The sequence below is a fragment of the Gavia stellata genome, chromosome 25, assembly GCF_030936135.1.
Source record: "Gavia stellata isolate bGavSte3 chromosome 25, bGavSte3.hap2, whole genome shotgun sequence".
Taxonomy (NCBI): Eukaryota; Metazoa; Chordata; class Aves; order Gaviiformes; family Gaviidae; genus Gavia; species Gavia stellata.
The window spans coordinates 9525083-9548611 of record NC_082618.1 but is presented as its reverse complement, the minus strand read 5'-3'; the positions used below and the strand labels follow the sequence as shown (position 1 = coordinate 9548611).

General features: G+C 42.8%; 1 protein-coding gene across 1 annotated transcript; it reads right to left on the bottom strand.

The window, feature by feature from the left end:
* Positions 1-573: 573 nt before the first annotated feature.
* DHX40 (DEAH-box helicase 40) lies at positions 574-15582 on the bottom strand. Its single transcript, XM_059829194.1, has 17 exons — positions 15444-15582; positions 15025-15170; positions 14522-14641; positions 13113-13343; positions 12841-12907; positions 12142-12273; positions 10619-10718; positions 10081-10167; positions 9408-9590; positions 8764-8844; positions 7913-8070; positions 5683-5797; positions 5287-5395; positions 4890-4984; positions 4263-4332; positions 3623-3851; positions 574-1749 (listed from the first exon to the last, which is right to left on the bottom strand). Exons 1-17 carry the CDS (start codon positions 15580-15582, stop codon positions 1610-1612), a joined length of 2202 nt encoding a protein of 733 aa, XP_059685177.1. The 3' UTR covers positions 574-1609.
* Between the last annotated feature and the right edge of the window lie 7947 nt (positions 15583-23529).

Sequence of the window (23529 nt, the reverse complement as noted above, 5' to 3'; positions counted from 1 at the left end):
AAAATCCTTTTCCATCTGAACCCGGATAAAGGGCCCAACAAAGATGGGCCACTTCCTACAAAAATTGATCACATCCAGTAATGGTTTGCCTTAGAAAGGCATTAATCTTGCTGCTGTTTCTCTGCTCTGTACGCACAGAAAAGGGGAGGGCGGCAGCAATTCTGCTGCAGTTCCGAACTCCGCGACTGAAACTTGCAGGGCAGCCGCAGGCAGCGCTGCTCACTCCTGCTAGTGCTGTTGACGACGACAGTATTGCTCGAATTAAGCCTCTTACAGCTTCGCCAGGTGGCTGTAATCACAGCCAGAGGGACAATTATCAGACCTACTACCTTCTTTATAAAGAGTAACATTACCATATTCCCCATAAGAGAATCCCAAGGTTTTTGAAAGCTTATGATCAGCTACAACCGGTGCAGTATAGAGGTGCAATGCTTAACGTTTTACACCAAGTGCTAAGACTTACTTACAACATCACTTCAACAGCGTTGGCTAGTCACCTGAGAAACAACTGAAGGTGACACACAGTGCAAACAACTGAGGCATGAAAAATGACAGGAGGTTCTTCCAGTTTTTTGGAAATTGTCTTATACAAAATGTTGCTGAAAGCAAAAAAAAGCAAAAAGGCAAGGTCTACGCTACAGCGCTGGAACATTTTAGGATTATGAAGGTGACAGAAGGGGATTACCTCTTTATTGAGAGGGAAACAAACTTTATGATGACAAAGCATCACAGGTCTTTGCTTTTTAGAGTTGAGGAAAAAAGCTAGTATTCCCTTGTGTACTCTTTCTACATGTTTGAAAGAGTCATTCTTCAGACCAAGATCCATACATTTTAAAAATAACAGTCACCAAATTCAGAAAAACAGCCCACTAGGCAGCAGGCCTGCTGACAGTAACCTGGCTGAGTACTGGATTGACTGCTGGGAGGTTTTTTGCTAAATGGAAAACACACAGTGCTAAGACACCCCTGACAAAAATTATGCATTGTTAGGAAGAATGTGAAAACATTTACAAAATACTTTGCATACAAAGACATCTTCACCCAGAACCATCACTGTACATGGTACAGCACAATACACAGTAGGAACAACACTGTCTGCAACACGGAATGCAGGTGGCAAACGTCCTTCTGAATTTTGACCCTGATGGTTCCACCATTAAAAGAGCACTTCTTACACATTTTCCTGAGTAGCGTACGACCATGAAGATTGTACAGCCACAATCATACAAAGTAAAATGGATAAAAAGTGACAGCTCCACTCCTTTAATAAAATTTTCTTAAAGCTTTTTTTTTTTAAATAATGGTACTGAGACCTTTCTAAGTCAACTAAATGCCACAGAATTGGCACCACAGTAAGTATCATGTCTTCATCCACATTTGAGGCCACTAAATTGTTGCCAGTGACATGTAGCAACAAAATTCAGCTTGCTAACTCTTCCTTGCTGGATGCAGCAAAGGAAGATTGCGTTTGTATGCCTTGGCACTCAAACTTACCACAAAGCAGAAGTTTCCCTTCATTCCAGTTAGTCATTTTGCATTATGCAAACATACTCTGAACAACTGCACTGAACTGCCTTCCCTCACAGTGGGAGTAGAGCAGCCGCAAGTATTACCCCACTTCTTTCAATGGGCCACTTAAACCCTGTGCTCTTTGCTGCTTTCTCTCAAGATAGCGAGCTCGGGCATCCAGTATTGATTGATCATCATTCCTTCTCTCCATCTTCTTTGCAGAGTTGTCTGTGACTCCTTCTGGGGGGAAAGGAGAGAGAGAAATATACTCTTCTGTATATAAAAAAAAAAGAAAACCCCAACCAGCATTACAATTCCTCCTATTTGTAAAACACCCAAAAAACCCCAACAATCTCAAATGTTTTTCAAGTCCCAGTCAGTCATCTGAAGGACTTCCAAAGAGGACAGACTGTACCACAGCAGGGAGGAAAAATAAATTAAAAAAAAACCATCATGCCTTAACTCCCATGTCAATATCTGCAGCTGGGCTCATCTCACCCCCAAATGTGTATCTTGCTTTCTATTTTAAGAGATACTGTGCATCTTGTGTTCTATGCACCCATTTCTTCTCTAAATTACACGTTAAAACTCAGGTTCAGGCAGGAGACAGACAGCACTGGGACCGGGGGGAAAAAAAAAGCTTAGAATAAACTCCCTTTATAAATTTCCAGAGGTAGGAGGAAGAGAGAGGATAACACACAGATAAAAGAGTGGGAAAAGTCAAATACTCCAGATCAGACACTAATAGAAATGCACATTCTCCCACTGAGTGGAGACCTTGGGAGTGCTTATCCCAGAAGGAAAGAAAAGCAGGAAATATTTTCAGTTTAAAATAACATTTTAAATAATAATAAAAAATAAAAAAATAGACTCTGAGAGCTTAAGTACTGTGTGAATGAAGCAGCTGCTTACAGCCTGTTCCTAGAGCTCTGGGGCTGGGCACCAGATTCTTTGATATGAGGAAGGAGCTCTGATCAGCATTTACTCTTGGAAGAGTTGTAATTATTCTGTCTTGAAGTCAAATAAGAATTCAGCTCATTATGCAGCCTTTCATTCCACTGGGCACTAATTAAGCTTTTGTCAGCTATTCAGCCACCTATTTTTATGAAGCTCCCACAAAGACATCACCTGTAAGGTCAATATTAATCTCAAATTAATTTAGAATTGCCTGGTGAAGTCAAAGAGTTAAGGGGGACAAAGAGAACAAACCTCAGCTCCTTGGACTTCAGATAAATAGATGAGGCTCCTCTGCGTTATCCAGTAATGCAAGTATCCTTTCCAGCAAATTTATAACCATATCCAATTCATGTTTTTATCATTTAAAATGGTTGTTTTATACAATAACGCAGGGCAGAAAGAGATGCTGGTCTGAGCACAAGAGTCTACATTTTTTTTCCATTGTTAAGGAAACTGAAGAGAATCTATATTGCCAGTGCCTGTACTGTATATTAAATAAATGTTTTGGAAGGGTCAGCTCAGGAGCAAAGAGGCCCTTTGAATACTTGGCTGCTTTAAGAAACCTGCTGACAGAAGAATTCAAAGAATGTCAAGCAGCCAGATCAGTTAGCAGGCACCAGTTTTAATTAAAACTGACTATTTAAATATATGGCATTAAATTCATTGTCAGCATGAGACATTCACCAAAACGTGATACTTTTTCCTCTGTGTTTTTTGTTTGGTGGTGGTTTTTTTTGTTTTCTCCCCTCCTCCCCACCCTACAGCCCTTAGAACTTCTCTCTCTCAGGACAGTATGATTTTGAGTATCTATGGCTAGATACCCTTTGCAAACTTAAATAATGGCTAGACTCAAAATGCTTTTACTCAACTCTGGGTTAAAGTTCTGCTCCTGTCAGCTATATTATACCAAAGGGGGGGAGCATGGCAAGAACCAGTTCAGCAAATACCACTACACACGCTGCCGAGGCAGAAAAATAAAGATTGCAGAGCTGTAGTAAGACAAGAAAAGAACTAGAGCTAGACATTGAATACGTTAAGGACACTCAGATTAACACCTACTAGTCCAGAATGCGTTCAGTGACATAATATACAGACACGTTTACAACAACGAAGAAAAATTACACACGCCATAGATATAGACTAGTAATGTGCTTACCATACTGTCTTTTAAGGTCCTCCTTATGTTTCCACTTGGTTATTTCCTCTTCAGTCACTTCTTCCCGTGCCACACTGCTCAGTTCATATGCATCAATTTGATGCAATCTGGGCAACAAGTCTTTGACCCATTCATAGCGAACAGGACACACCGTCCGGACATAGATTTTGGATGTCACTGTGACATCATGGAAGATGATCCACTCGAGGCGAGTCTCCTGGTTATATAGCTGAAAAATTAAAATATTATTTCAAAATTGATAAAAAATATTTTTTATTTCTACAGAACCCTCCACTGGAATATCTTCCAATGCTTCAGATGCAAGAATGAGATAAAGCTGACATTACCCTAAATTTTCAGACAGGGAAACTGAGGCATAATGACTTGCTTAAAATTGCCCAGGAAACCCAGAAAGCCAGAGAGAAAGCTCAGTCTATGTCACACTCATTTCATAAGCCAAACACTTACCAAATTTGAAGAAGTGAGGCCCTTCCCCACTCTCAAAATGAACACTGCAACAGTGCTTCTCCTGGCCATAAATTAGCACCAACCAAACAGAAGAGGAAGAGTTTACAGGGACTTGCCTCTTATTCCTTTTCTAGATCCTTTGCTAGTTTATTAACAGAATTTGGTAACTTACTGTAGATGAAGGATGGATATAGACTATGCTGCCATGTCCGTCCATTGTGCAGAATGTCCTGGCTGCAGATCTAAAAGGTTTGTGAAAAAAAAAATTATAATGAAACATACTTTGCTGTGATTAGACAGCAACACTGAACTAAGCAAATCAGCAGCAGCATAAAAGAAAATACTAAAATATATAAGCAGAGGAAGATCCTTCCAGAATTAAACTGTAAAAAAAAAACAATGAGGAATAAAATGTATCTGTCTGATTTACCACAGTAACACTGCAGGTACAACACCACAATAATAAACAGGGTTTGGGATTGAAGTCTTTGACAGCCGTGATAATTGGACATTTCCAAGCCCTTTAGTTTAATATCCAGAACTACTCATCAGCTTGCAAGTTCATTTCACAGATAGAAAAACTACTATTCCAAGGATGTAAGCAACTTCCCCAGGAATGTTAGGAGAGTCAAAAGCAGAGTACGCACCAGGCTTCCAGCCCTGTGCAGAAACACCACCTTCAGCTGCAATTGCTACTTTTAACAATATATTGTTACTACCCTGTTTCAATATGCAGCTACACCTTTAAAGAATATGCATAATATCTTTCCCATTCAATTCTCCAAACTTTATTACTTACCTCCTAGCTACATTGATAAAGTATCCTGCACACAGACATCTTCTTAGAATTTCAGTTCTGGAGCCTTCAAATGTCTCTTTAGGGAAGTCTGGCAGCTATGTAAAGAAAAAACAACATGAACCAGGATCTTTCCTAAAGAAAAAGCTGCTATACTCCCTCCATCCCATGGATTTTAAACTCTGGGTTTCTCACCCTATGGAAACCACGAGGAAAGGAGGAAAACCCTCTTTCTTGCTTGTTAAGTTACACAAGGTACAGCAAGGATGTTCTAATATTTAAGTGGATTAGTTTCTACTGGAGAAAGGCAGCAGCCATCTGGCAAAGGCTCAGTAGTTCAGTACATGTCTTAAATACAAACTTATATAATTCAACCATATATAAAAATTGTATTTTTTACCTGTTTCAGTTTACTGATTATTTCCCGAAGTTGTTTTTCCACACTGAAAGCAGATTTTAAAGCTCTCCAATGGATCCAGTATTTCTGGCACCAAGCTGAAGGAGACTTGCTGAGAACAGAAATACTTGTATTATAAAGAAGCCCTTTGTAAGCTGAAGGCAGAAAGTTGCCTCTATTTTTTGTTACGGTCGTACAAAGAAGGCAACCTACAGAGCCAGATACTTTGTTAGTTTAAATAATAGGTGTCTTGATAGAAATTTCGGATCACAATAAGGAATAAATCTTCAATTAGGTCTGAGTACACACATGTGCGTATACACAATATATCTAAAAACCGTCAGCAGCTGGGCGTTATGAGCAATGCAAAACCACTTACTGTAAGGAATCATTTTATACCTTGCTTTGCACTGTTCAAAAATATTTAAGAGGGTTGCAAAGTCATTGCATCCTCCCACTTGTGAGGAAAGTTCCTGGTGTTGAAGTTCTGCCTCCTTTTGCTTCTGAGGATCACCTGAGGAAGTAAGTTGTATCTCACTTCAAAGTCATTTTTACTTGTCACTCCTACTTAATTATCTATTACTATCTCTCCAAAGTGTGTTTGACAGTCTTGGCTCTTTATTCATGTTATTTTTAGATTTGTCTCTCCTCCACAGGTGCATTTACAGTTCTTCCTCCTTCCACTGCTGCTGAAGGAGAATACGTAGATGCTATTAAATCTATGATCAATCTCAATCAATCAGCACTAGAGATGAAGACTTCTAGTCTCTTAGAAAGAAAGGTTCTATGTATTGCTCTCTCACAAACAACTCCAATGCCGACATGGAACAGCAACCTTAAACAAACAGCTCACATGGATCAAGTGAAAGTTTTGCTCTGGGAGAAAAAACAAGACTGTTGAAACCACCCCATCATAGCACCATCTAATCTATTTAATTCAGCTTTTGTCCTAGTACTCAACTGCCATAGTAATGGAGGTCTTAAAATAAATAAAAGTCTAGAAAAAACATGATCTGTGAGTTTAGTGGGAATTCGCCGTCACTAAACGCTAGGAATGTACTAGGCAAAAGCAACATTTCCAAAGTGTTATTTCAAGTTTTAAATACCTAAAGAATTTTTTCCCCAGCACAACCTATGCCCCTTAGTAGAGAGGGATATGGCTGCAAAGGCCGATGCATTGCATTGCTGCTGTCCTGTGCAGACGATGTCAGAAGTTTGTGGGTAATACAAGTAACACCGAGGAAGTAAGGAGGCCTGTTCGTATACATATTGCCCATAAGCAAGTTCCTTCAGTATGTGAGTCTCTGTGTTTGTGTCCTAATGTACAGGGTTGCTGGACAGTAACAGACATGTGTGCATTAGCTAGCGGAACAGATAACAAGGGCATACTGCCAGATGGAGGATGGGAAAGCAAAAGCACATTTGTGGGAATGGGAAAGACCCCAGAGCAGAATCCAGGCTATCAGTACTGTCAGCAGTGTCTTTAGCTGTTGCACTAACGGGCACGGTTAATAGACTACAGAGATAACTGGACAAGAGCCAATGAGTGACTAGAAAGGACAAAGGTCTCCCACAAAGATTGTGCTACATATAAAGACTATATGTAGCACAGCTGGGGGGTGGTGGGGGGCAGACTGGAGGGGAAAGGAGACAGGAAGGAGTATGTGAGAGACTGAGTTTAGCGCTAGTGAGAGGTGCTAGCTTGGAACCACAGCAAAATTATGTTTTCCATTTAGAAAAATACTGGAAATGGAGGCAGTGACAAGATGAGCTTCCCACAGTAACTTAAAAGGTCTGCCTTTAAAAAAAACAATCCAGAGGCAACCCCATTCCTTAAAAACAAATTAATCAGTCCCTGTTGTCTGTACTTAGACCAACAGCAAACACCAACAGCAAAACATCTGCTGTGGTAGGTTTTCATTTTTTGGTGTTCGGGTTTTTTTTCCCCCTCCTGTAACACAGTTTTCCCCCTTATGACTTCTCAGCAATCCACTCGCTTACCCGTATGTTGCTTTACAGCTCACAGCCTTGGGACAAACGCAACCCAATTCCATGCTATTTTGAAGTCTTTGGAATAGCTGTTGTCCAATTCTTAGCATGCAACGTGCCCTGATTCCAAGACCAGAGAAAGCTGTAAAAGCATAGGGGCAAAGTGCCATTGCGTATTTGTCCTAATCTTAACATTCTTCCCTACAGATCTGCTACGATGTAGTCTGGGAGACAAGGCATTGCGCTGGAGGAAACTTCCTCACACTGCAACATAAGGGTTATTTAAAGCATTAGTTTGAGGTAAACACTTACGTCTCCCACCAGCACTGGGCCCAACTAAGGAGACCAGCTTGCTCCCCAGCAAAAGTATCTTTACTCTCAAGTAAAGGCTTGTGCTACCATTGTTCAAAATACAGAATCAGCTCCCACTTTATAACCTTGAGATACATCTATAAGATACTGTGGCCTCACAAACTAATAGCACAGAAAACTACTGAGAGCAAAAAACCCTGCAGAGGGAAGCTGTAGAAAAGGTCTCCAGGTGAAGCACTGTGTGCTGCCTAACCATTGCCAGAGATGTCCCTGTCCAAGCAGAATTCCCCACCCAACCAAGGCTGCTTTGGGATAAGAGGCTTCCTACCTGGACGAATGAAGACATTTTCCACAGACAACATGGCTGCTATGGGAAGCAGCAGGTCTTCACAGTCAAGAGAAGCAGCTTTTATGACAGCACAGGTCAGGTTGGGAGGGAGGGGAAACTGCACCAGGAATTCACCCAGTCTTGTCACGTGGCCTCTCCTTATCCCAGGAAAAAGATTCAAATTCCAGATTCAACAAAACTATGTTTAAATGCAAATCGGAACATGCACCCACAATGTCAGCCACCATATACAGATAAAGAGCATGAAAGAAGCATTTGCCTCTGGACTGTTCTAACACTGCACTCTGTGTGTGCCCAGATAGGTCCTGGAGACATGCAGCAAGCATCACTAGCAGAACGTTTCACCTTTCTCCAATTTGCTTATGCCTGCTTCATGGCAGGCAAAGCCAGCTTTTTAAGTGTATCAGATGCTTAAGATATTTGGGGTTTTTTTTGCTAGAAGAATTCCTGGAAGCTTAGGATAAGATCTCACTTCCTGTCTTGAGTTCTTGGATGGGCCTCACAGCTAGTGCCTAAGCACCTTCGTCACAACAGTCTGGGATCTGCTGTCAGCAACTACAGCACAGAGAGTTGAGGTAATTTGTCTGAGGTCACTCAGGAACTTCAGGACAATGTGGAGAGATTAATCTGTATCTCTCAAGTCCTAAGCCATGCTCTAACCTTAATTTTACACAGAGTGTATTAAAACTCAGTAGTTAACTTCCCGGTCTAACAAGAAAATGTGTTCTACTGCTGGGGGAAGTCCTTTAGTCCACATAAACAACTCACTAACACCAGTTAAACCATGAAATTTTAAATTCTTGTAGTTATTACACCTCTTTATCTTTTACCTGTCAATAGCATCACACTGGTAGAGTTGCTTGAGAGCTTCTAAAATATGCCTTTCTTCAGGGCAGTCCAAATAGGGAAATCTATAGTTAAAAAAAAGTAGTAAAAAAAATTTCATTGTTCAGACTCAGTATAGCTTTGTTAGTTTTCATATTTATTAAAATACTTTTGTAACCTTCCAAGTCAGGTTTCTGACCAAGTGCACATAAGCATCTTCAGTGTATGGGTGTGTTACTACATACACAGCCTCATGATGAAGAATTACTATGAAAGTTCCCAGCATGGCACATGCAAAGACGAACTGTATTTTCTGCACATCTGTGATCCGGAAACTGAACAATTCCACAGAGATGAAGCTTTTAGGATATAATAGTGTTCTTTTAAAATACTGATGTTTAACTGTTTAATTCTGGAGATAAGGAGTTAGGTTTTGTCAGAACCTCAAATTGAACTTGAGCTCAAGATCCAATCTGGTATCAAAGACTGAGGAGAACAGCAGAAAAGCTGACAAGCTGATTGTATCAGAGTGTCTCAGTTGGCTGGAGACCTAATCCTGTCTCCTGCCAACAGGCTGTTGGTGCCTGTGCTGCCTTGCTGCTGAGACTCAGGAAGAAAATGATAATCCCCCCTGCTCCATGGAGGTTACCTTATGACATCATGCACGGAAAGGCACTTCAAGGTCAGGATCACAGATGTCAGACTGGTTCTCTTGATCTCTGGGACCGTGTGATCAGGCATACATTGCTCCCAGAATTCTTTGCTGTATAGCCGATAGCTTTTTCCGGATGAAGTCCTGCCGGCTCGGCCAGCTCGTTGCTTTGCTTCGCTCCTGCCAAAACAGAAAGACAGGGAAAAAATCCAAACTCTTGATCCCTTCTGTTATCATCCAAAAAGAACGCGCTGTAGTTATGGTAAATAATAGCAATTTCTGTGCTTGTAGATGGACGATATATTATACTGTGCAGCAGCTGAGAAATCCAGCTATACAAGAACTAGAAGAATGAAGAAGCATTTCTGTGCAAAGGAAGATTTTTTTTAAACTTCTCTGAATCGGGCTGTTGTATTCAGCAAACCCAAGATAACATGTGAGCCTACAGACTACAGACAATGCATTGTCAATTCCTTCTTAATGCCTGTAACTTAGAGGAAATTGTATGTCCTGAACCACTTTCTATTTAGCAGCAAACAAAATGGATTTAAATTACAGAGCCTCAAAGCCATCCACCCACTCTTTTTTTTTTTTTTAAAGATCAACCGATACACAGTATCATCAGAGCAACTCCCAGAAACACCAAACAAATGACCTTTTTAAAACTTACTTTGAAATGGGAACTACCTCCAGTATGTCCAAGCCAACTCGGGGGTTATGATTCAACTGCTTCACAAATCCACTATCTACGACATATCTGAAAAAGATTCATACTCCGTCAGAGAAGAAAACAACAGAGGTCTCAGTAGACAGACAAGTAACTGCCACATGCATATGATCAGAGCAAGAACACATCTGCCCTACAATCGCTGCAAAAAGGTTGTTGCAGTTCGCTGGTCAGCTGCAGCCCTGCAACGGTTCAGTCTACGGGATGTTACAGATAATACCTCCCAGCAACCAAGGAAAATAATGGCGTCAGATTTGATTTCAAATTAGGGTCCAACAGTATTAGTCATCTGTAAGACTATGTAACAGTATCAAGGTGGTGGGGGGGAGGTTATTATTCGCTACACACACAAAAAAATGCAACGGGTAATTATTGGGCAGGAATAGTAGCGGAAGAAAGTCAGATGTGTTTTTCCTAATCTAGCAGAATTTTCTGAATTATTCCCTCTGTTACAGCTTTTATGAAGGATAGGAAACAATACCTGACTCCTTCAATCGTCAGAGATGTTGCAGCAATGTTTGTGGATACCACACATTTTCTAATGCCCGTGGGAGCTGGCAAAAATATGCTTTTCTGTTGATCTAAAATGACAGGTAGTCAGTCAAACAATCTGTTACATTACAATGCTCTGATTTCAAACCACGTCTCTAACACTGTGCAAACTTACTCAAACACTTCGTGAAAGTCATTTGAATGAAATTAGAAAGTGAACCACATAACATTCTAAAATAGGGATTCAGTATTATTCTGGCATATGTAGAAATTAGAGAATATCTTCTTTATTGCTTGCATATTCAAGAAGATTTTGAGATCAAGAAAGGCCAGGTCTCCTGGATGTTTCCTAATCCAGAGCTAGGAAAAACAAACAAGATGTCTGGTCTTAACAGAATCTTCATGAAGGATTTGAAGGGTTGTAACAATCAGAACAAGTGAAGGCAAATATGAAAAGAGTCAGTTAGACCCCCTATGTTGCCAGCAAATCTTCTTTTAGCATGTAACTAAGCAGCATATGCAGTTTCCATTAATTCATTTGGCCTTCAAGGAACAAAAAAAGGAAGGTAGAAATTCAACTCTTCCCAGAAATTTTCCCTCTTAAGTTATTATACTTGAAAAATATCAAAATCTCTTTAAGGAAAATTTTCCTGTGTTATTTAAAAATACTCAAATACAATGGCCTCCAAGAAACTACCACACAGAAAAAAAAGTATCACTCTTAGTCAGGAATCTACCACCTGTCATGGAGTAAGGAAGAAGCTATACCCTTCTTTTATGCAACTTCTCATTTTGACCTTTGAAAAAGGAAAAAAATTTGCTCCCTCTCTGCAGATCATTACCAGATCTTTTCTCTCAGCAGCACTTCCAGGTGGAAATTACTGTCCTGCTCTTCTGAACACTTATTCAGCCTCTCGGCATTCTACATACCGCACCCACACATTTAAACATTGCACTGAAGTTCATCTGAAAATACAGTGTCTGTGTTCGGAACAGGTCAAAGGGCCTTTGTTTTTAACTCTTTGAAACTAACTGTGGTATTGCTGCCAAATAAAACAGACTGACTCATTCTGATAACCTGTACTTTTCTATATTGTGCAACACTGTACTACTTCTATCTTCCCTTACAGGTCTACTTTCATCACCAAAAACCTACTGGCAATATCTTTGCCGTATAAAATAAAAAATGATGGCCTAAACAAGACATCTGAACTTTCAGTTACACAAAATCCCCTTCCTAAGCTGGAGACCTTGATGCCATGTGAAGCCATTTCCAGTGAATATGAATTTTACCTGGATAATAGGCTTCTGTGCAAGTACAGAGAAGGCTGAAGTTGGATTAGTTTATGAACCACAAAAAACCCCATAGTGCTACAGTATTGTAATAACTGGGTTAATGAATGCCATTTTTTGCAATCACAATAAAAATATCTGAGCAGGATACTGTTTATAATGCATATAAATGTTAACTGCAAGAGTTGTTAAGTTCCATATGACATTATACGCTCTTACCTGTTGACATTGACCCATACAATGGTAAAATAAGCAGGCCTTCAACAGACCGATCGTGTACTTCATACCGGTAATCAATAGATTCTGCTTTCTTGAAAAGCAAGTCACAAGCTCTTTCTATCTCAATTTGACCTAAAAAACATACAAGAGCATTTAAACGACCTATGTAGCTACAACTCTGCCTTCCTACTTTGCAATGTCTTTAGACAAGATTGTTTTGTCAATATTAGAGTCATCAACACCATCACCAGAAGGAGGTAATATTTATAAGAGTTAGTTTAGGAGGTGACATCCAGTCTTTCCACAATGCCTCTCACTAAGGCTTTTCCTCAAAAGATGACTGCGTAAGTGCCTGGCCCATACATGGATGTAGGGTTTTGCAGCTAAAGAAATTCTCCCTTCCTGAATTAACAGCAAAATAAAACACGTAGACAATACAGAGTAAAGTTGGCACAGGGGAAAAAAGAGCATATGCAAATTTTTAAGTTAATGTCTTTCTTATCTGATCTCATAGGCATGGATATACCTAAACATGCTCTGAAAACTATCACTTCACAGGACTATGTGCGTCAACCTGCAACCTTCCCTTCTCTGCTTACTGCTCTGGGACAAGACAGTCATTAGAAGGATGTACCATTTTGCTGGCGATGCCACGCTTCACCGGGAATAACCAACAGTTGTTGAAAGAAAAATTCTCACCTGTCAGGAAAACCAAGATGTCGCCTTCTGGTTCATTTAAGTGGATATCCAATGTCACTTTTACAGCCTGAAACAAACAACAAACAAGCCAGTAACAGCTGGCATCTCACTTACTCTTTCTAAAACTCATAGTACTAGCTAATTCTTCCCTATATCCTGCAGAGATGCTAAGAACACAGCAATACATCAGCTAATTCTTCTGGTCTTTCACAGATGATAATCATACCAAGAACACAGAACACAATGCAGAAACAAAGTAAGACAGGTCAGACCTCTGTAACATACGCAGAGCTGCCTATGTCCCTTGGGCTGAGCAGGTTGCAGAATATCTCCTTGACGGGGTAACTTCTTCCTGGAATGTGCACCACTGAACAGTGTCCAAAGAACTCTGAGAGCTTGTCTACCTCCAGGGTGGCTGACATCACCACCACTTTCATGGCCGTCTTCCTGTCCGGTGGTTTCTTTTGTAGAAATAGTTTCTTCAGCAAACCAAATAAAATATCCTAACAGACGAACAGAAGCAACTTATGTTAGTACCCCAATTTTCTTAGAAGTGTCTGACAAACTTGGAAGGGACTGATTTTACTCCATGGGTATAGTGAAGATAGAAAAATCACATCTTCAGGGCCTAAGCACTCAGAAGGATACATACACTTACGCTGGTTGTCTTGTAAGCATGCTAATTGGTTTCTAGAATTTAATTAAATTTTTATCAGCAATTCTCACAGCCTACAAACAGAATCAGCATAACTTAAAATCCTTTGGTTTTCGTTTTCATACTCTCACGGTCAAGTCATTTGCAAGCAGTTACCCCAGACCCATTTTAAACATCACCTTTGTCCAGCATATGTTACCTGACTGGAGCGTGAACCCTCCTTTGTTGTCCTTTTTATTGTTATGACTTCAGCAAGTTCATTTTACTCTGCATTGCTCTGGAGTAAGAATCTGCTCCTTTTAGTTGGACACAGGTGATAGAGCAGTAACTTCTTACATCACCCTAGCTCAATTACTTGCAATACCCTCAGATGCGTGAGGGCAGAACTGGGATTCAGTAAGCATTTTCCCTTTTCCCCAGCTGGACTGGTAGGTTGTTTGCTGGACTGGTAGGTTGTTTGACACACAACACAATCTCTTGAGGACTGAGTGACTTGAGCCTCACTTTGCTTGCCACAGAAGGGTCAGAGTGACATTTGATAACTTTTGGTACTTAGGTCGGTCTAGATACTTTCATGATCCCAAAAGCCCTAATCTTTTTGCGCAGTCATATACACACCCTAAGAAACATTAGGCCTTAGAGCGAGAGAGATATTTCAGGGTTTTGTTTGTATTATGGTTTTTTGAAATTAGGATTCTAGAAAGTTTGTGTTCACCGTGCTGGCTTCAAACTCCTGGAAATTTTGGGAAAGTATCCAATAGCCAGCCAAGTTTTAACTGCTTTCAAACACAACAACAGCTACAACAATTCCAACAGGATTACAGGCTGCATCTTATTTTCAGATTATGCAGCATGTAATAAACGAAGCAGCAATTCTATGGTCTTAGGACAGCAAAAGGATAAAGCGCACCCATGGCAAATGAGCCAAAATCCTTGGGGATTGTGCAGAAGTGAAAGAAAGGTGTAAGTAGAGCTCAGTAAAGGAGAAATAGCAACCCAAAAGGACAGATATAAGGCGACACTCACAGTGCTAAGGCTCCGCTCATGGGCTTCATCCAAAATGATGATACTGTACTTGCTGAGAAGGGGGTCTGCCAATATTTGCCTCAATAAGCAGCCATCGGTCATATACTTGATGGCAGTATCCTGAAAGGTTTAATTAGACATTCTGCTGTTATCCTGGATTTTACTTCAAAGTAAAGTAAACACTTCCACATCGATCACGTATTTGTCCAGAACACACACTGAGCTTGCATCAGAGGTGCTTATCCACGGCATCATAGGTGCCTGGCAGTGTTTCACTTGTAAGGTGTTCAAAAAACTTGATCAAATGAGTTATATGATACATACAACTGCAGCTTCACCAGAGCTGGGACAGATGGCCCCTCAAGGCTCTGAGACCTTCTGCACGCAAAGCCCCAGAAGAGGTAACAGGGCCGTGCCACTCCATGGAGAGGCCCACAAGCAAAACACTGAGCCGCAGCCCTGCCATGACAACACTTGGGGGAACGCAGCCCTCGGAGCCCTACCTCGGTGGTGCAGTCATCGAAGCGGACCTGGTACCCGACGACACCCCCCAGCGAACAGCCCATCTCCTCGGCCACCCGCTGCGCCACCGAGATGGTGGCAACGCGCCGGGGCTGGGTGACGCCAATGGCCCCGTGCTTGGTGAGGCCTATGGGAGAGACGGGGAGAACAGGGACGCTGAGTTGCGCTGCTCAGAGTCAGTGTATACACGAGTACCTACATAGCATACATATGGTCATAGTTTTTTAGTTTAAAAGGTTTAATCAAGCCACCTCCTCTCACCACACGCGCATCAGCCTGAAGCTGCGCCCGCCCTGAGGGGACAGGGCGATGATCTGCGTTTATCTGCGCTTATTTCGCACATTTCGAGGCCGCAGAGCGGAGGGGGCTCTCAGGGGCTTCCCCCCTCCCCGGCCGTTACCTGCCTCGAAGAGGTACTTGGGCAGCTGCGTGCTTTTGCCGCTGCCCGTCTCGCCGGTGACGATGAGGAAGGGCCGCTCCCTCACGGCCTCCACCAGGGCCCGGCGGTACCGGCGGATGGGCAGGGCGGCGCCCTCCATGGCGGCCGAGGAGGCGGCGGCGGCGGAGGAGGCCGCGGCCGAGGGGCGCCGCCCCGGGAAACCCCACGGGGCCCAGCGGCCGCCCTGGCAGGTACAACACACGCACCCCTCACGTGACCGGAAGCGGCGGCGCCGCGCACGCCGATGACGTCCACGGTTTACGCACGCCTAACGGCATGCGCCGGCCTCTACGCCCCGCCTCCTCCTTAAGCCCCTCCCCGTGAAGCCCCGCCCTTCCACGCAGGCCCCGCCCCGACTTCTCCTCAGCCCTCAGGCCTCTGCCCGAGGCAGCAGCTGCCCTCCTGTTTAGCCAAAAGCGTTATTTTTTTCCCCCAAATCTGCTGCAGTTTTTCACAGTGGCACTTGCTCCTTCCCGAGGCACGTTGCCAGCGCAGGGAAACCCAGCGGCACCTCTCCTTGTGCCGCCCCGGGGCTCCCTCTGGCCTAGGCCCAGGCCCAGGCCCAGGTGCAGGCCGGAGGGGCCCAGCGCCTCAGCCCCTCCGCGTCTGGCACAGTTGAACTGCGGCGTAAAATCAGTCTGTTTGCGGGTGATGTAACCAGTGGCTCTCTCTCAACAGGTAAAATAGCCCCTCACCATCGACACGGTGTGTGGAAGAGACACGACGGGGGAAAAACTGCTCCATAAAATAAAAAGTCTGTGATTTACCACACGGAGGATGCTCTGATCTGGCGCCCGAGGCCTGACAGAAGGCCCCAGCTTTCTGGCAACGTCTGTGAATTCACGTACGACCTGAAGGTGGCAAGCGATGTACGCTTAACGTGAAACCAGCCTGCAGTCCAGGTTCCCAACTTGTGCCTAACGGCCGCAACTAAACCCCCGTTTCTCCTAAAGCACACTTTTTGCATTGTGTTTTGTCTGTGCATCATCATGTTTGTTTCCCTTACAAGTCCCGTGTATGTTAATGTTACACCCTCCATCGGGCTATATCAGTGGCAAGACTCACGCAGTAAATTAGTCATCGTAGCAGGACCGAGTTGAGGCCACTTACTGACCCCAGTTATCCCCAATCGCCTCAGTTTCTACCTCTGACACAATGGGAGGAATATTCACCTACTGGCTCAGGTGTAGTGGTGAGGGCTGAGACGGGAACGCTTGCAACGCGCTCTGAAGCTTGGAAAACGTTACATCAGTCCCCAATGTTGCCAACTTCAGATATGTCTAACCTATAAATATTTGTATAGCCTGTCTACAAACTGGCATTGTAAAGTCAGGAGAGATAAGCTGTTTTTCTGCCCTTCCTTACTAATGTAGCCAGAGAGAAGAGAACATTGCTGTTAACTGTTTCATTACAGTACCACAACCATGAGAGATACCTGGTATTATGTCTCTGGGTTTATTGCTTTGAGATGTTTGCAAGAATCTGACAAAAAAATGAAAGATTAATCCCTTCTCCGAAGGTACACACACTGTCCATCAGCTACCGACAAATCGTTCACACATTGGTCTTTGTTGCAATGTGCAGATTCCTACTTCGAATAACACTAAGGTGTATAAATCTTCCGTTTCTGTCTGAGGCTCTCCTGTAGCAATTACCTAAAATAACTTAAATGCTCCTCTATAAGCATGAAAATGATGTCAGTCTTGCAGTAAGATTACTATAACCAATCTGTAGCTCTGTTCACTTAGGTACATAATGGAATGTGCCGATACACTGTGTGTTGTTACATCCCTTTATGAAAGCGTATCATATTTATCCCCTCACAATGTATTAATGCCGTGTTGCCACTAGTGACTCACACAGTTAATGGTGATCATATACATTGCTTTATTATTTCTTATTGGAAACTTCAAGCACACCCTCATTCCACTTTTTGGTATACATTTACTAATAAGTATTCAATGGTTTTCATAGATATGTATGTATGCATGAATGCATGCACACTTGCACATTCTCCTTTATTTTATTTAAATCACATACTGCTTTTGGCAGACACAGGGGTAGGTAAGGTTTTCCAATTTTCTTCTTTTGTCCTCCTAGCCTGGGAATAGCAGATTCGGTTTTAATCAACCTCTCTGCAGTCTTGAACTTTGTCCTCCTGGAATACAGTGCCATTCATTTAAGGATTTCCCTCTGTCTAATAAACATTAATGAATCACAATCTACAATTCCCCTGTGGTCTTATCTCAGTTTCACAGATGGGAAAACAGAAACAAATTGAGGGGTCTGCACACACCACAAATCAAAGGCAGAGCTGGGGGAAGAACCCAGTAATCCTAGCACAATTCCCTGCTCTAATAACTCTGTAAAAATGCTTTTCTACCCATGCGGCTGCTCTGTCAGTAACTGCGTTGCACAGGGCAGCACGGTTACTTCCAGGCTAGCCAGGAAGACTGAAATTGCTCTTTTCCTAAAGTTTAGCTTTACACATAACTGCAAATTCTGCGAGGTGATAGAGGGCTGTAGCTCTGACAGCTTCCTGTACTGAGTTATTCCTGGGGATGTCTTTTTTCCCTTCTGAGCAGAGGGTATCTTTTCTCTTCTGACAAGCAGAGATGTAGAGGGATATGGGGAATATTCCAGTCCCTACTTGTACACCCCAGGTTTATCCATCTTCCCAGAGGAGAGGCCCGCATTCCTGGGGAATTTTCTTGTCCTTGCCCTGGACAAAGTGGTCCATTCCATGACGAACACGGCATCCCTTGGTGCCTGTGAAGAAAACCACATCTATTAATTACATTGAGCAAGCAAAGACAGATAATTGCCTTGTGCCTGGAACCTCTAAGTAGAGCTGCTTTCTAGAAGGATGATCCCTGAGCTGTAATTTCAGTACAGACAAACAGAATAAACCAATATTCCCTACGAGCTGCACTCCTGTCAGACGACCAGCAGTTTTTCTGACAGCCAGAATTTTTGTGGCACTGGCTGTGAGTCATTATTGAAAAGGCGTTATTCTTAAAACAGAGGATGAACGCTGTAGAGAGGTGTTAGACACAGCAAAAAAACAAAACCCCTTTTACACCTCCATCTGCTATCTTACAGTGCCTTGCTACAAAACATTTACAAATTGACAAGTTTTATTTCAAATTTTGCTCCGCTTGTTAAGAATTGCTTCTTTTTGAAGACAGAATCAGATGCCTTAGCCTTTCTCCTGCATAATGAATAGATTTTCCTTGCGTTTAGCTCCATGGAGAACAACAATTTCTACAGTGCAGCCTTCTGCCAGGATAGCCAGGTTACTCCTAACTGCATTCACAGGTTTCTGCTAAAAAAGGCTGCAAGAAACACAGTACTGGCAGCAATCTGCCCTTCTACTGGCTTAGCTTGTTTTGTTCAGCAGGTGGCAAGGGACAGCGTATGGCCGGATCCAGGCTAGGAATTGCTCTGCCGGAATAAAATACCAGTATTTCTGTGCCGGGAAAGGATTTGCAGTGTCAGTCTACTCTGAGAGCACATCTCAGCTGCAGTCTTGTGCGTGACACAGCCCCTGTAGAAGCTCCTCAGTCAGATCTCACTTAGCTACTGCTGGCACGAAGGATGAGATAACTGCTACAGCAATTGCTCGTCCACTCGCTGTTGGCCAGACAGCCCCGCACAGCTTGCCTGTACCATTACCCCTTCCTGAGCCAGCTGGTCCGAGGGTGCCGGAGCTTTGTCTGCACATGGCCACAGCCACGTACCTGACCTGCAGTGAATCACAGTTACAGATTCAGGTCTCTCTGCCCCAGTTCTGCAAACGTTTCTGCACAAACCTTATTGTATTCAGTAGGAGAGACCTGGCATACTCAACTGCAAGCCTGAACTGTTACTCTTAAAGGCCTGCGTTCTTTTGTCTTTAACGTTGGTCTATGATGGGCTAGCAATTGATTTTGTTAATTTACCACCCTCACACGTATGCCTGCATCACCCTTTTTAAATTTAACTACAGTGTCAGATCTGCAGCTGTTTCCGAGGCCACATACAGGAATGATTGCTGCTCCTGCCAGGTGCAAGTATGAATAAAAAGGTCACAGGCTCAGGGGGAAGGATTAGGCTTTGGCTCAGCTGTTGGCATACTTACACAGAGCGCGGTCTGTCCACCAGCCCGCACACACGAACCGGACAGGTGAGGAGCTGAATATTGGAAACAATTCAGTGACGCTCGTACAAAGCCACTACCGAAGATGTGCACTCTCTGTGGTTTAAAAAAAGCTTTTACAACAATCTTCCAAGCAGCCCTTGGATCCGTGAAATTATCTGTACAGAAATATAAATGCAGAATGGCATGGGAACAGTCTCCCCGGAGACTGGGTTAGGGTAGACTGTAGAATAGCTAAATCTTTAAATGGTGCCTGAGATTTTTGCGTTAAATTGGAATATTTTCTTCCCACGCTCACCTAAGAAAATAAAGGAAGGCAGCTACTTATGGGCAGTTAGCACATACACCATGTACTGAGAGCCATCAGGGCAAAAAAATCCACCAGGCAGGGACCAGACCCATCTCCCTGGATCTCCACCTGAAGTATTTCACTAATTCAAGGCCTTTTGTACCTGCAGTAATGAAAGCTGATGGCTATTTTAAGACTTTCTCACACTTGCACTTCTGTTACAACCCATGGGAGGCTTCTAATCTATTTCTGTATATTAGACATAATTTCTCTTCTGACTTCTTTATCAAATGTGCAAAATAATCAATAATTCACTTAGGCTCTACATTCCCATTACAGTGCACCGTGGCTGGGATTTAAATATATTTCTATGACTGTAAAATAAGCAGATAGCCTAAACTATCCTGGAATTGTGCTCTTGTATGTGACAGCACCTCCTACCACCCAAAGTAGTTTTATTTCCCCAACTGTTAAATCTAGGACAAAACACTACACTTTTGTTCTATATTAAGACCATAGAATAAAAGCAGCTGACTGCTTTCCTAGCGTCTGTCCTCGCAGAGGGGAACGTGGGGTGAAGAATTAACCCCTGGCATGAGCTTTTCTCGTGGTAAGTCATTAAGAAAAGCCAGATCACCTTGATGCTCTCCCAGAATTAGATGGTGATGAACTGGAGACACCCGTTGCCTTCCTCCCCTTCCCGTAGCCCTCACCACGCACTGCAGTTAAAGGATCACCTGTGATTTCACCTGTGAAATCACAGGGTGATTTCTTTCCACAGCCTGTTTTGATGGACCTGAGAGTCATGTAGCTTAATTAAGAAGAAAACAGCAGGTATGAAATCTTCCCATGCCTTAGCTGATGCTGTCACACCTCCCAAGTCTAATAACCTCATCCCTCGCTCCCCTCTGGGGTCAGCTCATTTTCTAGGGGGGAGCTGGGCTCCAGGAGATTAAGTGACTTGACCAAGGTTACGCATGTCGCAGAGGGTGTTCGAAGCAAGAGACGCCCAAGTGCAACACCCCCAAGTTAAGAGGTCTGGCTAGACCCAACCAGCGCTTCCTTACCGGAGACTCAGCCTTGAGATCCAGGGACAAGGAGGCAGGCCTATCAAACAGACCACCAGAAAACAACTCATCTATTTTGTCTGTGAATCTGCAGCCCAGAGGTTGCATTTCCCAATTTCCTCTTGTCTCCGTGTATATATATATGCATATATGCATGTGTGTGTATATATATATGTATATCCCTTCGGTATCATCAACTGTGGGCATCCGCAGCATCCAGCAACGAGGGCAGAGGACGCGGCAGCCACACATGTCCTGGTAATGACTTCATTTCTTCCACCAGCTCTGGAAAAACAAAAACAAACCCAAATACCCGGTCCTGCATAATTGTGGCCCTGTTATTCATGGATCTTAAATTGTACTCCTTCATGAATTTTAATGTGCAGCCCATTTTCTTTCCACTAATCCTACATTAGGCTGGGAGCCTTTATAGACCGAACATTTGCCCTCCTTAGCTCTTTATTCCCTGCAGCATTGTGGCTGCTGTGTCCCCAGGCGTTGCTCTTGTCTCAGCTGGTCTGACAGCTAGGCTCAACCAACATTACAGTGTTTTCTTATTAGATACTCCAGTTTTGTGCATTCGTGACAAAAGCAGCAGGCCTGTTGAATAGACACCCTGCGAACAGCAGCTTATTTATTTTGCCTATGATTTGCCGATCTATTGGCGTGCATATTCGTTGCACAGCATTTGAGACAACACCTGCCCGTGAATCTTTAACGCTATGCTTTTGTAAATCTCTTTTTCCAGCTAAAACCATCTCCACAAGTCATCAGGAACAAGTGAGAGCCCTCCAGGAAATTCTCCTTTCCAAGGAATTGTTGTTACTGGTGAGTGACACACAAGAGCAAACCACAGACAGCTGTACACCATCGTACACCGTAAGATGCTCAACAGCCTTATTTTAAATGGCATTTAGATTTGAAAGCCAGACAGAACCATTAGATACCCTAATCTGACCTTCCGCAAAATGCAGTTTGAGCCTGTAATTTCACTACTAAATTTAGTAATTTGTTCAGCTGAAGTGATGCTTCCAAACAGAAGATACCCAGACTTGATCTGAAAAGATGACGAAGCCATAGCTTCCTTTGGTAAACCGTCCCAGCAGAATCGGTCTGCCGGCTCTGCCCTGAGGAGCGGAGTCTACAATAAATTGAGGCAAGGTGCTCTTTTTGTGTAAATTGCTAAGAATATATCAAGCCCTGCCCTTCCATGTGTCTCACAGAGCCCTTATAGATGAAAAAGAAATATTGTACAGTCCTCAGCTATAAAGTTCTAAAAATAGGGGAACTTTGATGTATAAATACGTGTTGAGGACCTTTCTGGCCCTGACTACAAACGTTCCCAATTGCCACTAATTTCACATCGCTTGCAGAACCAGCGGTAATATTTCTTTTCCGAGATCTACAAAATATACGTAGTGTTTTAAGGCTCCCAGCCCTGGGGATACTTTGTGCTGGTGTGTGCCATTAGTGCAACAGGCAGGCAGGCGCAGGCAGAAGTGAATCTGGCTTAAAATCTGATTTGACTTAAACAACACTGACCTTATGAGAAGCGTGGAGTCCGAACCAAGCCTGCAAATCCCATCTGTTTCTTATTTCTATAATGGGCAAGCTAAAACCCTAAATCCAAACAGCTCTGAGCTTTGAATCCAAATTTTGCAGCTTGAGTCCATTACTAGCAAGGACAACAGCTAGCCCAGCACGGACTCGCTTCTTAAATTGAACGCTGGGATTTATAGCCCAGCATTAAACGAAGGAGACGTATTGCTGGTTGACTAACAGCTAATCTGGGAAGGATCTTGGAGATGGAGATTCATGGGTTGGTGAATAAGTTGACCCACCTCTTTGCTCCCGATAAAATTGTTATCACAACACTTACGGACTTTAGTGGTGTTTTGAGGGTTAACTGGTGTTTGAGAGCCACTCAAATGCTTCTCCGCTGTTAAGAGCTAGTAAAAACCTGCATTAACCCTCTGTGTTAAGTATTACATTAAGTTACAGTTTTTGCTGGGTTTTTGCTGCAATTTGTTGTAAAAAAAAAGATCTAAGCAGCTTTTTAGGCTTTTATGAAAAATAAAAGTGAGCATATTCAGAAAAAACCTTGTCTCTGTCCTTTAATTCAAAAGAACAAAGCTCGTGAAGGTCTCTGAGCGTGAATGGAATTTGGCAATACCATTCCCATTAGTGCAGAATAAACCCGTTAAATATGTAATGGCTCGAGTACAATGTAGATTAGAAAAATAAGTGTGGAACTGTAAGGGTCCTAATTATTCTCCATCCATCTACCTTTACATGAAACACCAAGTTTTGATGCTTCCCCAGATGCTGGGTAAATTATTGAATTTCTTAAGTGATGCTCCGTTTATAGGATTGCAATTACTCAGTATCGGCCTTTGTTTGGAGGAGAATCCCCGTCTATCCTCACTAATGGCTTCTTCTGATCTCATCCGACGTGGAGGATTTCCTGAGCATATTAAAAACATTATTCACTTTGCCTTTTTAGCTTGGCCAAAGATTTAATGACTTCAGCATAAGAACTGTATGTTTTGCTGT